The sequence below is a fragment of the Phyllopteryx taeniolatus genome, chromosome 13 (genome assembly GCF_024500385.1).
Source record: "Phyllopteryx taeniolatus isolate TA_2022b chromosome 13, UOR_Ptae_1.2, whole genome shotgun sequence".
Taxonomy (NCBI): Eukaryota; Metazoa; Chordata; class Actinopteri; order Syngnathiformes; family Syngnathidae; genus Phyllopteryx; species Phyllopteryx taeniolatus.
Window position 1 is genome coordinate 15,890,112 of NC_084514.1, and position 13,031 is coordinate 15,903,142.

Sequence of the window (13,031 nt, forward strand, 5' to 3'; positions counted from 1 at the left end):
GCATTACTCATTAGCATCTGAACAAGTTTTATTTTGGAAGAACGCTATGAACGCTATGAAGTCATGTCTGCAGGCTGTCAACAGTCAGTGAGCGCAAATATCATTTTGTGCAAGTTAAAACTTTCGTGGATATTCACAGCTAAACAAATCTGTGAACAACCACAAAGTAGATCTGACATTTGGCTAGTATATGTCATGTTTGGAAGATTTGAAGACCATACTGATCACGGCTGTGCGGCAGTTTACGGCCTGGTCATGTTGTATATAAGCCAGTGTGTTTATTTACCTTGCAGAGAGTGAGTTCATAGTTGATCTTTCAACTTGAACACAATGCAGGTCTTTCATGCAGGCCCAAGCTTTGCTTTTGACATCTCAGATTTGGTGTACTGAAAAATGGTTTTACCGCTCAACAATTTATTCATCTTTTACCACTTTTTATAGTCTGGAAACAACTAGCTGAAAGAGAAACCTCTTTGGGCCTCAATCATGCATGCAGCATAGAAACAGGAGCACTTAGCTGTCAGACAATCATCTGCTATTCATGGTAATGTGTTTAACATGTAAGTCATTTCTGAAACAGGCTGGCTGAAAACCAACAAGCACCTTTCCTCACCTTGTCTCGGCACCACACTGGCGTCTAAGTCTACCTCCTGACTAACGCACTTCAAATTATGACCTGGCTCCTAGTGTTTCGGTTGACATGATTGGTCTGGCCACAGCTGTACACTCATACAAATCCCTTCCAGCCAACACAAACACTAGTCCCGTGATACAAAAGAGCAGTGGGGTTTTCCACTAGCTACAATGTGAGAACATATTCTTATACAGATGTATCCGCTTTTGTGATTACAGCACAGCCTTAATCACATTGATCCAGTGAGTTCTTCTATTATCACAGTGTAGCTCAAATGAAGCAGAGATGTGAGAAACTTAAGTCCAGGAGCTCATCAAAGAAGTCTCTTGATAATGACTCATAACCCAGTGACAGCTGTTGAAACTGCGTCCATCCGTTTGTTTTTTTGTTTTTTTTAAGATGTTGTTTTATCACTCGCTCACATGCCTCTCATTCTCAACTGTCCCTTCAGTGGGAGTGGAGAGAACAGCTGTTTGACCCCCAGATGGTGCCACACAGCCAAATACATCCCCTACACCTGGCTTTAGCTCACGCACAAGTCACCATACCCAACCAACATTGTATGAACAAGAATATGAGCATCCCGTCAACAGTGTTCTATAAGATCCCATCTAGTGTAGCTGTCATGTTCAAATCAAAATAAAAAGTACTTTCTATTGCAACTCTTAGAACTGCAACGAGTGTGCATTCATATCTCCTACACTTTGCTGAAGGTCACATGCGTGGTGCTCTCATTGCGCAGGAATCTACATACATAATGCTGTGCAGTTCTTCCAGCTGTACGATGTGGACTGCACTAGCTGTATGTCGTTTTTGTCTGCCTTTGCAACACGCCATTAGGGTGTCAGAACAAATAGCTGGTGTACTCTTAGTTAGTCAACACATGTGCGTTTGTCTCCACATTCCTCACTGCTTGTTTGTATGACACGTGAGTGTGTAACTGAGCATGATGGCGCATAGTCATCCTGATTTTAATTTTTTGGCTCCTGTGAATTTTAGAAGTTTTCATCTGCCCCGGAATATAGTTCAATAGAGTGTTGAGTCCCAGGAGGGGAATGAGCAGTAGATGTTCATGGTTTTTGTCAGTCATGTCACCCCATAACTTAATGAACCAAATCCTTTTGAATAATCGCATCACTAACGTGTTAATTTTCCTTTATATCTAAACCTAAAAAAAATCAACTTGTAATATTACTATATAACTGAAAACCAAATGGCATGTGATAACAGATGTGATATGGTCTTGCATGCTCATCCTTGCTCCCTCCAGGGGGAATAATCTGCAAGTGTCACAATTATACCGTCCAAAAAAATCAACATTATCTGCATTAATTGTGATGTGACTCGATTTCCACCACTGTTTTCCAGGACTATTTGGCTTACATTATCGATATGAGCAACCTTCCCATACGTCCAGAACAAGTGTGCGCTCTGTTTGGAAATATTGAGGATATTTATGAATTCAACAGGTACGTTCTCTCCTCTGTAACCATACTGACCAGCATTATTCCTCTTTCACATGATTTTACTCAGAACTCCAGATAAGGAACATCCATCCATCCATTTTCTGTACTGCTTATCCTAGAGTCACAATCTCCTCTATCTTTGGACGAGAGGCGGGGTACACCCTGAACTGGTCGCCAGCCAATCGCACGGCACATATAAACAAACAAGCGTTCGCACTCACATTCACACCTCCGGGCCATTTAGTCTTCAATAAGCCTACCATGCATGTTTTTGGAATGTGGGAGGAAACCGGAGTACCCGGAGAAAACCCACACAGGCACCGGGAGAACATGCAAACTTTACACAGGCGAGGCTGGATTTTGAACCCCGGTCGCCAGAACTGTGAGGCAGGTTTGCTAACTAGTCAAACGCCATGCCGCAAGATAAAGGAATATGAAGAGAAAAACAAATGAGTTGTATCAAGTCTGCCTTTTATGAAGAGCTGATATTTCACCCAGTGACTCCAAGTGGGTACTAAAAACATGAAACACCATTTACGTCAGCGGGCAGCCATTGCTGACCCCACTGCTTGCCAAAACACACATTAACATTCCTCTCATAGTGAGGAACTACACTGGTAATTCCACAGAACCCTGTAAAGTGTAGGATTTTAAAATTTGAAAACCCATTTAAACGGTATGGCAGGATTTAGTCTTATATTTCCCTATTCGAAAAGGAAATACTACTTTCATCACAGACAGCGACATCAGTTTAAGTTATATTCACACACAAGAAAAGATACAATATTAGCTTTCTTTTTCTTTTGGTTATTTTCAAAGTGCCATGATGATGCAACAGGGTTCATTCTCTCTACCACAAATATTAGAACATATATATATATGGCTTTAGAAATGTATTCGACCACCACCTCGTGTAAGGTTGATACCCAAGCAGCCTTAAACTACCAGCATTGCTCAACAAAATTATTTTAGAATGGTTAATACAGCAGTATCGAGATGCTCTTAGAAAATATTTTTACTATAATACATACATTTTCAAATGACTGATTTAGTGATTCACTCTGTCGTAAGATTTAATCTATAGTGTATGTACCGGCATTACCAGATAACTAGCAACCCTTTACTGCTGTTTTTTTTTTTTTTTTTGTCAATGTCTTTATGTCTCAAAAGTGTTCTCTGTCAATTGACTGCGGCTCCAACTACCGGAGACAAATTCCTTGTGTGTTTTTTTGGACATACTTGGCAAATAAAGATGATTCTGATTCTGATAGCGGACAATGTGAACATTTACTAGATGAATGTCATTTCACGTAATGCAGTTCAGCTTGCATTAATTTTATAAAAATGCAAAAATCGTACAGTGTAGAAATTATAGCGTTCTTATTTACTTCAATCCCTAACATAAAAAAATGCTTTAGTGCTTAAGTGTAATGTTTCATTTTATTTCTCACTTATCAGAGAAACCTAGTGAGCTGGCTCAAGTTTGGGGGGAAAAAAGGTGAAAATCCTTATTCCTGTTCAAATGATGGAACGTCCAGAGCTCACTGAAATTGAGAGTCCACATTTAAGCACTTCAGATGCTGGATGCTCTCGTGACGTGGTCATGACAGGTGGTCTAATAAATTTGTCAAGCACTGTATGTTTCCCAGTCTACAATTTCATATAATAGAGAGAAAAGTGTTGTGATGTTCCTTTTATGGGGTTGCAAATCAAGTTCTTCCTGGCTTGACGCTTGGTTCCACAGCAGGCTCCTATTGTACAGTCTGCACTTCCCACTAGTGGAAAGAAAGCATACAACATGAATATTTTTGGATTGTTATGGAGTCTGAGAGAAGGTTTTTTTGTTTGTTTTTTTTACAATAGACAATCATGTATTTCTTTAAAATAATGAATTTATCTTTTGGGCTTCATCTTTTTATGGTCTCTTTTCAGTGAGTTGTTGCAGTCTTTGGACATGTGTGAGAATGACCCTGTGGCCATCGCCCAATGCTTTGTAGATAAGGTGAGCGTTCTTATCTTCCTCACAACGCTATTCAGGAAACAGATGGATACATGTGTCATGGGATTGTTGGTCTTTGGTTCCCCAGAGTGAATATTTTGAAATCTACACCCAATATTGCACCAACTATCCAAAGTAAGAGGCGCAAACATATTGCTTTAAGATACCTGGAGATCTGATGATGTTGGACTTCTGATAAATATATTTTCACAATCCTGCAGTTCAGTAGCAGCACTAACTGACTGCATGAGAAGCAAAACCTTGGCACAGTTCTTCAAGGATCGTCAGGCTGCTCTGAAGCGTTCTCTCCCTTTGGGTTCTTTCCTTCTTAAGCCAGTGCAGAGGATCCTCAAATATCACCTTCTGCTTCAGGTAAAGACTTTTCTCCTACTTTGAAATGCAATGCCACATTGTCCTTCATCTTGTTTTCTTTTTTTAATCATTTAAAGGAAATTGCAAAGCACTTTGGCCCAGACGAGAAGGGGTATGAGGTGATCCAGGAGGCCATAGACACCATGACGGGGGTGGCCTGGTACATCAACGACATGAAGAGGAAACACGAACATGCAGTCAGAGTGCAGGTTTGCTCCAATTACCACAGACACGAGAAGTTTGTTGACGCAGTTGTTTACAAGTTGGAAAGCGTTTAGTTGTTTTCATATGTATGTGCAGGAGATCCAGTCTCTTTTGATCAACTGGAAGGGTCCTGATCTGACCACTTATGGCGAGCTGGTGCTGGAGGGCACCTTTCACGTCCTGCGGGCAAAGAACAGTCGTACACTCTTCCTGTTTGAAAAGATGCTGCTCGTTACCAAAAGAAGAGGAGAGCACTATGTCTACAAAACACATATCTCAGTATGTTTTTTTTTAAAAAGATTTTATTTTATAATGTCAATAATGGTCTCTTTAAATGCCAGAATAATGAACACAATTGCAGGTTTATATACGGTTAAGATATGATGTGTTCTCACAAGACTATATTGGTAAATGATACGAAATGATGTTTGATATTACAGGTACATTATGTATGTATGTTTAAAGTGGATTTACAACCCACCCCACCTCCACCCGAAAGCTCCGTCCGTGCATGACAATAATTCAGTGCAACACAATTCACAAGCATAGAAAAATGGTATACTTAATGCATACTATACTCTAATTTTCAGGGAGTAGGAAATATTCAAAATTATTTTGAAAAAAGCAAGCGACCTTTTACACAATTTATAGTGATTTTCTTTTCTTTTTTCTTTTTTTCTTTTCATACTCTTACTAAATCCTCATGAAAACAGGGTACATTGAGTAAACTTGACCTTCCCTTTTGCATAATCAAATGCCTATTGCTGTGATTTTAGTGTTCCACCTTGATGCTGCTTGACAGTGCAAAGGATCCCCTGCTCTTCAGTGTCATTCATTTCAAGCATCCCAAGCAGCCCCATACAGTGCAGGTAAATGTGAACTGTCACATGCCCTCAATTGTCCCTTGACAAATAGTGTGTGTGTTCAGAAGTAAACTCATTTGAGTTGATCATTTTTATATACAATGCCAATAGACAGTGAACACAACCCTGTTAAAACAGGGCCTTACGAATGGTATTTCAAATACCAGTCCATTTCGGCCTTCAATTTCACCAAAACTTCTGACTTTCTTGAGATGGCGGCAGAAGAATTTTTGTCATGACAATGCCTGAAAACATATATAATGACCATATTATATTTATAAAAACAGGGCTGTTTTCTCACTTTCTATATCCGCTTTATTTTTAGGAATGTTTACAGCAAACAATTATTTTGGATGCTGTTTGTGCACTGCATTGTGTTTTGTGTTGTCATGCCAGCATTTGTCCTCTGTATCTTTAATAACATGGACAAGGGCTTGTTGTTGTAGGCAAAATCTGTAGAAGAGAAGCGTCTCTGGGCCCATCACATCAAGAGGCTCATTCTCGAGAACCACAACGCCATTGTTCCACCAAAGGTACACAACAGTGTCCATTCACTGTATAACTGCATCTCTTTTGAGCCATTTTGTGTTAAAGCTCTCAAACCCCTCTCATGTTTTAGGCAAAAGAAGCAATCGTGGACACTTCTAATTGTGAGTGATTATAAGATTGATATTAAGAAGAAGAGTTGGTTTACATGATGTCAATTTGCATGCTGTCTATTCATCTTTTGAGCAAATTGTTATTGTAAAGTAAAATGTGTGTAGTGACCATCCACTTCCTACTTAGGTCTTGGGAAGTACCACTGTAGTCCAGAGAGGGTGAAGAGAGCAGATTCCTACCAATCAGATGACTTCCATCTTGCAGGATGGACTGGGAGGAGGAGATCTGGTAAAAGACTGCGGACCCCATTTTGTCTGTCTAGTCGCACACAACCCCATCTGCAGTTAATCACATATACAGTGGGTACGGAAAGTATTCAGACCCCCTTAAATTTTTCACTCTTTGTTATATTGCAGCCATTTGCAAAAATTATTTAGGTTCATTTTTTTCCACATTAATGTACACACAGCACCCCATATTGACAGGAACAAATTGAATTGTTTAAATTTTTGCAGATTTATTAAAAAAGAAAAACTGAAATATCACACAGCCATAAGTATTCAGACCCTTTTCTCAGTATTTAGTAGAAGCACCCTTTTGAGCTACTACAGCCATGAGTCTTTTTGGGAATGATGCAACAAGTTTTTCACACCTGGATTTGGGGATCCTCTGCCATTCCTCCTTCCAGATCCTCTCCAGTTCTGTCAGGTTGGATGGTGAATGTTGGTGGGCAGCCATTGTCAGGTCTTTGCAGAGATGCTCAATTGGGTTTAAGTCAGGGCTCTGGCTGGGCCATTCAAAAACAGTCAAGAGTTGTTCTGAAGCCACTTATTTGGTATTTTAGCTGTGTGCTTAGGGTCATTGTCTTTTTTGAAGGTGAACCTTCGGCCCAGTCTGAGGTGCTGAACACTCTGGAGAAGGTTTTCGTCGAGGATATCCCTGTACTTGGCCGCATTCATCTTTTCTTCGATTGCAACCAGGCGGCCTGTCCCTGGAGCTGAAAAACGCCCCCACAGCATGATGCTGCCGCCACCAAGCTTCATTGTTGGGACTGTATAGGACAGGTGATGAGCAGTGCCTGATTTTCGCCACCATTCCTATCTTGGCCTCACCAGACCAGAGAATCTTATTTCTCACCATCTTGGAGTCCTTCAGATGTTTTTTAGCAAACTCCATGCAGGCTTTCATGTGTCTTGCACTGAGGAGAAGCTTCCGTCGGGCCACTCTGCCATAAAGCCCCGACTGGTGGAGGGCTGCAGTGATGGTTGACTTTCTAGAACTTTCTCCTATCTCCTGACTGCATCTCTGCAGCTCAGCCACAGTGATCTTTGGGTTCTTCTTTACCTCTCTCACTAAGACTCTTCTCTCCCGATTGCTCAGTTTGGCCGGACTGCCAGCTCTAGGAAGGGTTCTGATCGTCCCAAACGTCTTCCATTTCAGGTTTATGGAGGCCACTGCGCTCCTAGGAACCTTAAGTGCAGCATATTTGTTTCTTTTGTAACCTTGACCAGATCTGTGCCTTGCCACAATTCTGTCTCTGAGCTCTTCAGGCAGTTCCCTTGACCTCATTTGCTCTGACATGCACTGTGAGCTGTAAGGTCTTATATAGTGTAGCTGTGGCTATGGCTTTCCTCATCAAGTCCAATCAGTATAATCAAACACAGCTGGACTCCATTGAATGTGTGGAGCCATCTCAAGGATGATCAGAAGAAATGGACAGCACCCGAGTTAAATATGAGTGTCACAGCAAATGGTCTGAATACTTATGGCTGTGTGATATTTCAGTTTTTCTTTTTTAATAAATCAACAAAAATTTCAACAATTACATTTTTCTTCTTTCAATATGGGGTGCTCTGTTTACATTAATGAGGAAAAAAATAAACTTCAATGATTTTAAAAAATGGCTGCAATATAACAGAGTGAAAATTTGAAGGGGGTCTGAAAACTTTCCGTACCCACTGTACCCTACCTGTAAGGTTTGATAATGGCAGTAATGCGTCATATTCAAATATATTTGATATGATTAATTGTCTTTTTCCATCTGTTTTAGAACCTGCTAAACAAATCAGAAAAAGTACCAAAGGTCAGTATATTGTTTACACCATATTTGGCAAATGTGTTAAAAGTAGCCTAGTTATGTAGCTGCACATCTTGTCAAGTGGCCAAGAAAGCCCTCTAACCAAGGTGAGGTTTAATGGTTAGTGTCATGTAAGAGCTTTTCAAATTGTCACTGCACCTCTGCTTTGTTTGGACTCAAAGATGGCTGCAAACCAGCTCAAAAGACACACTTCCAATCAGACTCCACAGGCCTCACCCATAATGGAGTTAATTATATGCCATTGGTGCAAGGCTCTGTCCTACAAGAGCTCTTTTCAACAGGCAAATTCAGCCTTGCACTCAGATCTGCTCTCGTTTGTCATAATTGTCCATTATGAAAGAGAAAACCTCTGTTTTCTTTTCCTAGGGTTATAGTCCATTGTTCTCAGTTTACATTTTGCACACCGACCTAATGAAGATGTAATTTTCATGTCAACCTCATCTCAGTGAGGGAGTTGTTCATCACATGATGGATAATTGCATCATGTTCAGTTTGAGAGAAGGATGTTTCTAATTGACATTTATCTAATCACAAGGCCTCCCATGAGTCTGGGCCAGACTAACCACTGGGTGGCTTACTCTCTGCTTGGATCCCGACTCGAATTGCACAAGATGCATGTGATACTTGGCTTATTTGCACATGAAATATTGAACTTGAGAAAATCAGGACATCATTTGTTAATGTCTGCTTCTCTATTTTTTTTTCTCTCCTCCTTACAGATGTTATGAAGGTAAGTGTTGGAAATGGATACTGTGCATGTATTCTCAATCTACCCATAGCAGTGTGTTTTGGTAAAATATAGTTTGGACTAGGGCTGCACGATATTTTGTTTGAGCATTGTCATCGCAATGTACCTCTGTACCCTGTGATGTTGGTGTACTGTAATATACAGTGAATCAACTGTAATATTAAAGGTGACCAGCAGAGGGATCTGTTTGGACATGCTCAAAAGATTAAAAGATTGTACACTTGCTGTATTTCCTGTTTCACTCTTCAGAATGAAACCAGGCAGGCACGCGGCAGTTGTGTGAGTGCGCAAAGTGTGTTCAGGGACACTGCGTAAATGGGAGTGAATGTGTTCTTGTGTAATACAGTACATAACTGTAAAAATGGTGAAGTAGTTTTTTTTAGACCGGTGAATTTTGTTCCAAATTTTGAATTATGAACTACGAACTGAACTACTTGATTTTTGGAACCATGAACTGAACTTTGAACTCGTTTCCATAGAAAATGAACTGATCCTGTATTATTTCACATTGCAATATAGATGTTGCAGGTTTTTTAAAAATCTGTCATTTTTTTTCTATCGGGCAGCCCTAGTTTGTACACTGTCAAATTTCACCCGTATAATGGCAAAATAATTTATTTTAATATGAAAACATCCAAAATGAATCTTGACAAAACATGGTGTGTCTTGCCATGAACAGGCAATCATATCTCACTAGAAGCCAAAGCAGCTTTATGATTTCATCGCATTTAGAAAGTGACCCAAGCATTGTCCTAGCCATGACAAACCACATCTGCGACCTCACACACAGCATGCAGAGAGCGAGGGCGCCCTGCTGGGGGACAGGCAGCCGCCTCGGCCTGCCCCAAGTGTCAAGACACAGGCCTCCAGTCTAGACGAGCCCCAGGGTGAGAAGCCCACTGTGGAGGACACTCTCCAGCAGCTAAGTTCTACCACCGCTAAACTGAGTTCCTCGCCTTGTGAGGGGCGTCCGAAGCTGCCAATGACGGAACAGGCAACACAGGAGGATGAGGAGGGAGAGAGTTACAAGGAGGATTTACTGATGGGGGACGACCAGGTAGCCGACTTTGCCAGCTCTGTGCTGGCAGCCATCTCCTGCTGGCACTATAGAGCCAGGGCTTTGCTTTCTTCTCACTTCACAACGGTGAGGGTTTCCAGCCACCCACAGCTTTCCCGTTTCCCGCTTCATTCCGCTTGCTCACCGCTCCTCTCGACCCCTCTGTTCGCCCACGTTGGTCCTCGTCCCGCTCTGTCTATATGTACACATCCCACTAACAGCTGCATGTGCACCGTGCACAATGAATGAGTCAGGTTGGATTCATGTTATGGTGGGCAGAAGCGCTCCCATACTGTTAGCTGTGAGCCACCGAGGTGAAACATGCGGGTCATGTTCTTTGTGTGCATGCGTCTATCTCTGCATGCGTTTGTCTTCTGTTTTCCTCTTCTGTCTGGTGCCATTGTCAGCATACTGCGTTTGATGATTAGTTTTAAATGAAACTCGTGTCTTCATTTGCATTACAACCACTGACTGAATGTGTCCTGCTTGACTTCAAAGGTTAATGCAGCCATCTTATTAAATGATTATAATAGCGCGAGGTTGCTCTTTGATGAACATTTTCCCTTCAGCGTTTTCATAATCAAGCTCCATTGTTACAGCGTAATAGATTCAAAATATTTGTGGTTTAAGTTGGAAGACTTGAATTCTAATATTTTTGAAATGGTACTTGACTCAACTCTAACTGCTGCTGTCGACGACAATTCCTCTGCTGTGCGCTGCCTCCATTTTTAGAAGAGTTTGAATGAAATGTATGGACTCTTTCAGGATGATGCAGTAAGCGATGACGCTCAGCTGACCGATACACCTCGAAAGGAGACTCGAGAAACTCTTAGCCATGGAGAAGAGCAGATGGATATGGCTGAGACCAGACAGGTGCTATTCTCACTGCTTTTGGTTTTTGCTCTAAGCATTGTATTTCTTAAAGGAAGGTGTGCTGGCTCATTCACTGCTACAATACAGACTAGTGCATGTCGTTTCGCAGCAACACCACATTTCACTGAGGCCCATTTACAGTAAATCATGTTGAGCTGTATTAGTACCTGCTCTCCTGCAGTCAGCCCTGAGATTAGATTTTGGGTCCGACTGCACCTATTAACTGATGCACAGCTCCTGGACTTCTGAGCAGAGTGCACATTAGCCTTGTTTTTCCAAGGCTTATCTCCAAATTGTACACCATGCACTCCAGAAGAGCAGGCAACACCGAGAAACAAATTCATCAGAACTTTCGAATGTAACCATTCGTGGAGTGATTGGGAGAAAAAGATACAAATTCATTTAGAATGGGTCATCTTAATAAGAGTCAATCGGCCTCTGAATGTAAAAGCAAAAGCATCATAAATTGTGGATGCCTTCGAATCGACTGCTTAGTTGACTTTGATTAAGATAATGCAGAGTGCTTTATTTACAATGTTTCTCCAGCTTCCAATGTCTATAATTACGTCCGTTTTTGAAAACACATTTGTCATATTTCAGGCCCATTTGGACGATCTGCATCCTTCAGACCGGGTTCCTCAAGCAGAGAACACGCATCGACTGCCCGAGTCACCGGTCTGCCTCTCTCCAGTGCAAGAGGCCGTCACGCCGGAGTCCGTAGAGACCTCTACAGAAATGGGTGAAAAAGAGGAGGGAGGAAGCGACTCGTTGGGTCTTCAAGTAGAGGAAACGAGTGCGCTGATGAGTAGTGAGCTCTCCGAGGAGGAAGAGGAGGAGGAGGAGGAGGAGGCGGCGGTAGCGGCAGGGAGTAAGAGCATCCTACCGTGCTCCGTGTTAGACCAGGCGAGTGTCATCGCCGAGCGCTTCATCACTGGCATGTCCAGACGGACCAGCCTGGTCTCTGAGGATATGGGCTCCCTGGCCTGCTCCTCACCATTGACCCCCAATGAAGTCTTCATAAGCCCCTCCACCTGCACAGACTCTGAAGAGAAGCTTGAATTGTCGCCCACTGTGTCGCCTCCTGAGCCACAGGTGACCTCTGAGAGTCATCCGCCTGCGCATGAAACGGCCCTCGCTGAGGGGGAACGTCGGTCCACCCTTTCTAAACAGGATCTCCTCCTGATCCACAAGATCAGGAGATACTATGAACACGCTGAGCACCAAGACGCCAACTTCAGCATCAAGCGCAGGGAAAGTCTATCCTACATTCCAGCAGGTCTGGTCAGTCACCTGAGCCGACAGCTTAACAATATTCCGGACCAGCACGCGGTCCCAGTCCACAGGAAAGTCCTCTCCCGGTACAGGCCTACTTCCTGGTCCGTGTTTGACCTTCCGGGCTTAGAAAAGAGTCCCAATGCAGATATTCACCAAAAGGCGGAACCGCAGAGATCAGAGGGAGTGACGGCTAGATCCCCTGGCGTCACAGATTCTTCTACCACAGATGAAGACTTCCGACCTTCATCAGAGATGATCAAAGTCTGGCAAGACATGGAGTTGGAGGAGGACGTCCAGCAGACTCAAGAGGAGAAAAAGACACCCTATGAGTGTTTGGACTCCTCAGATCGTAAACTCGTAAAGCAACCATCCCCGATTCTAGAGGAGAGTGAAACAAGTCCCTCGTCTGATGGTTCAAATGTTCCGTCAGAAGAGATGGAGTCCACTCAAGACTCCAAGCAGCTTAGAACCTCTGTGACTCAAGGGAAGAACCTAGTCCAACTGCCCAGGATCATTAGCTTCAGAACTAGTGTGGACGAGGACCAGATCTTACAGGACATGGGCAAGATGAAGAACAAGGTGTTCCAACTGGCACGTCAGTATAGCCAGCGCATCAAGAATAACCGACCTATGGTATGGCAGAGGAACCGGGAAGCCTCGAGTCAACAAGGGTTCAAGAACATGCCTGCTGTCCTCGAGGAGAAAGTCAAGAAAAAAGGTAAATGGAACGTGCCCTTGGATGTACGGTCAATCTGCATTGTCGTACGTCAGGATTCGTAAATTTACTTAGGTGTAGAATTTTTTTTTGGGGGGGGGGGTCCTTATTTTTTTTCATTTTGTTT

The 13,031-nt window shown here is 42.5% G+C and overlaps 1 protein-coding gene across 4 annotated transcripts in view; it reads left to right on the plus strand.

Annotated features, from left to right (window-relative positions):
• Nucleotides 1-13,031, plus strand: part of LOC133488362 (pleckstrin homology domain-containing family G member 3) — a 32,197-nt gene that overhangs the window by 17,258 nt on the left and 1,908 nt on the right. For 2 of the 4 annotated variants that reach the window (XM_061796119.1, XM_061796118.1), the window contains 15 exons: nt 2,003-2,103; nt 4,033-4,102; nt 4,188-4,234; nt 4,321-4,471; nt 4,549-4,680; nt 4,772-4,954; nt 5,452-5,544; nt 5,985-6,071; nt 6,158-6,188; nt 6,325-6,426; nt 8,189-8,221; nt 8,956-8,966; nt 9,775-10,128; nt 10,807-10,914; nt 11,515-12,907. In XM_061796119.1, the coding sequence (XP_061652103.1) occupies nt 2,003-2,103; nt 4,033-4,102; nt 4,188-4,234; nt 4,321-4,471; nt 4,549-4,680; nt 4,772-4,954; nt 5,452-5,544; nt 5,985-6,071; nt 6,158-6,188; nt 6,325-6,426; nt 8,189-8,221; nt 8,956-8,966; nt 9,775-10,128; nt 10,807-10,914; nt 11,515-12,907 (2,896 nt within the window). Of the gene's footprint in view, nt 1-441; nt 545-2,002; nt 2,104-4,032; nt 4,103-4,187; nt 4,235-4,320; nt 4,472-4,548; nt 4,681-4,771; nt 4,955-5,451; nt 5,545-5,984; nt 6,072-6,157; nt 6,189-6,324; nt 6,427-8,188; nt 8,222-8,955; nt 8,967-9,774; nt 10,129-10,806; nt 10,915-11,514; nt 12,908-13,031 lie in introns of all 4 variants that reach the window. The other 2 variants (XM_061796121.1, XM_061796120.1) reach the window with 2 other exon arrangements.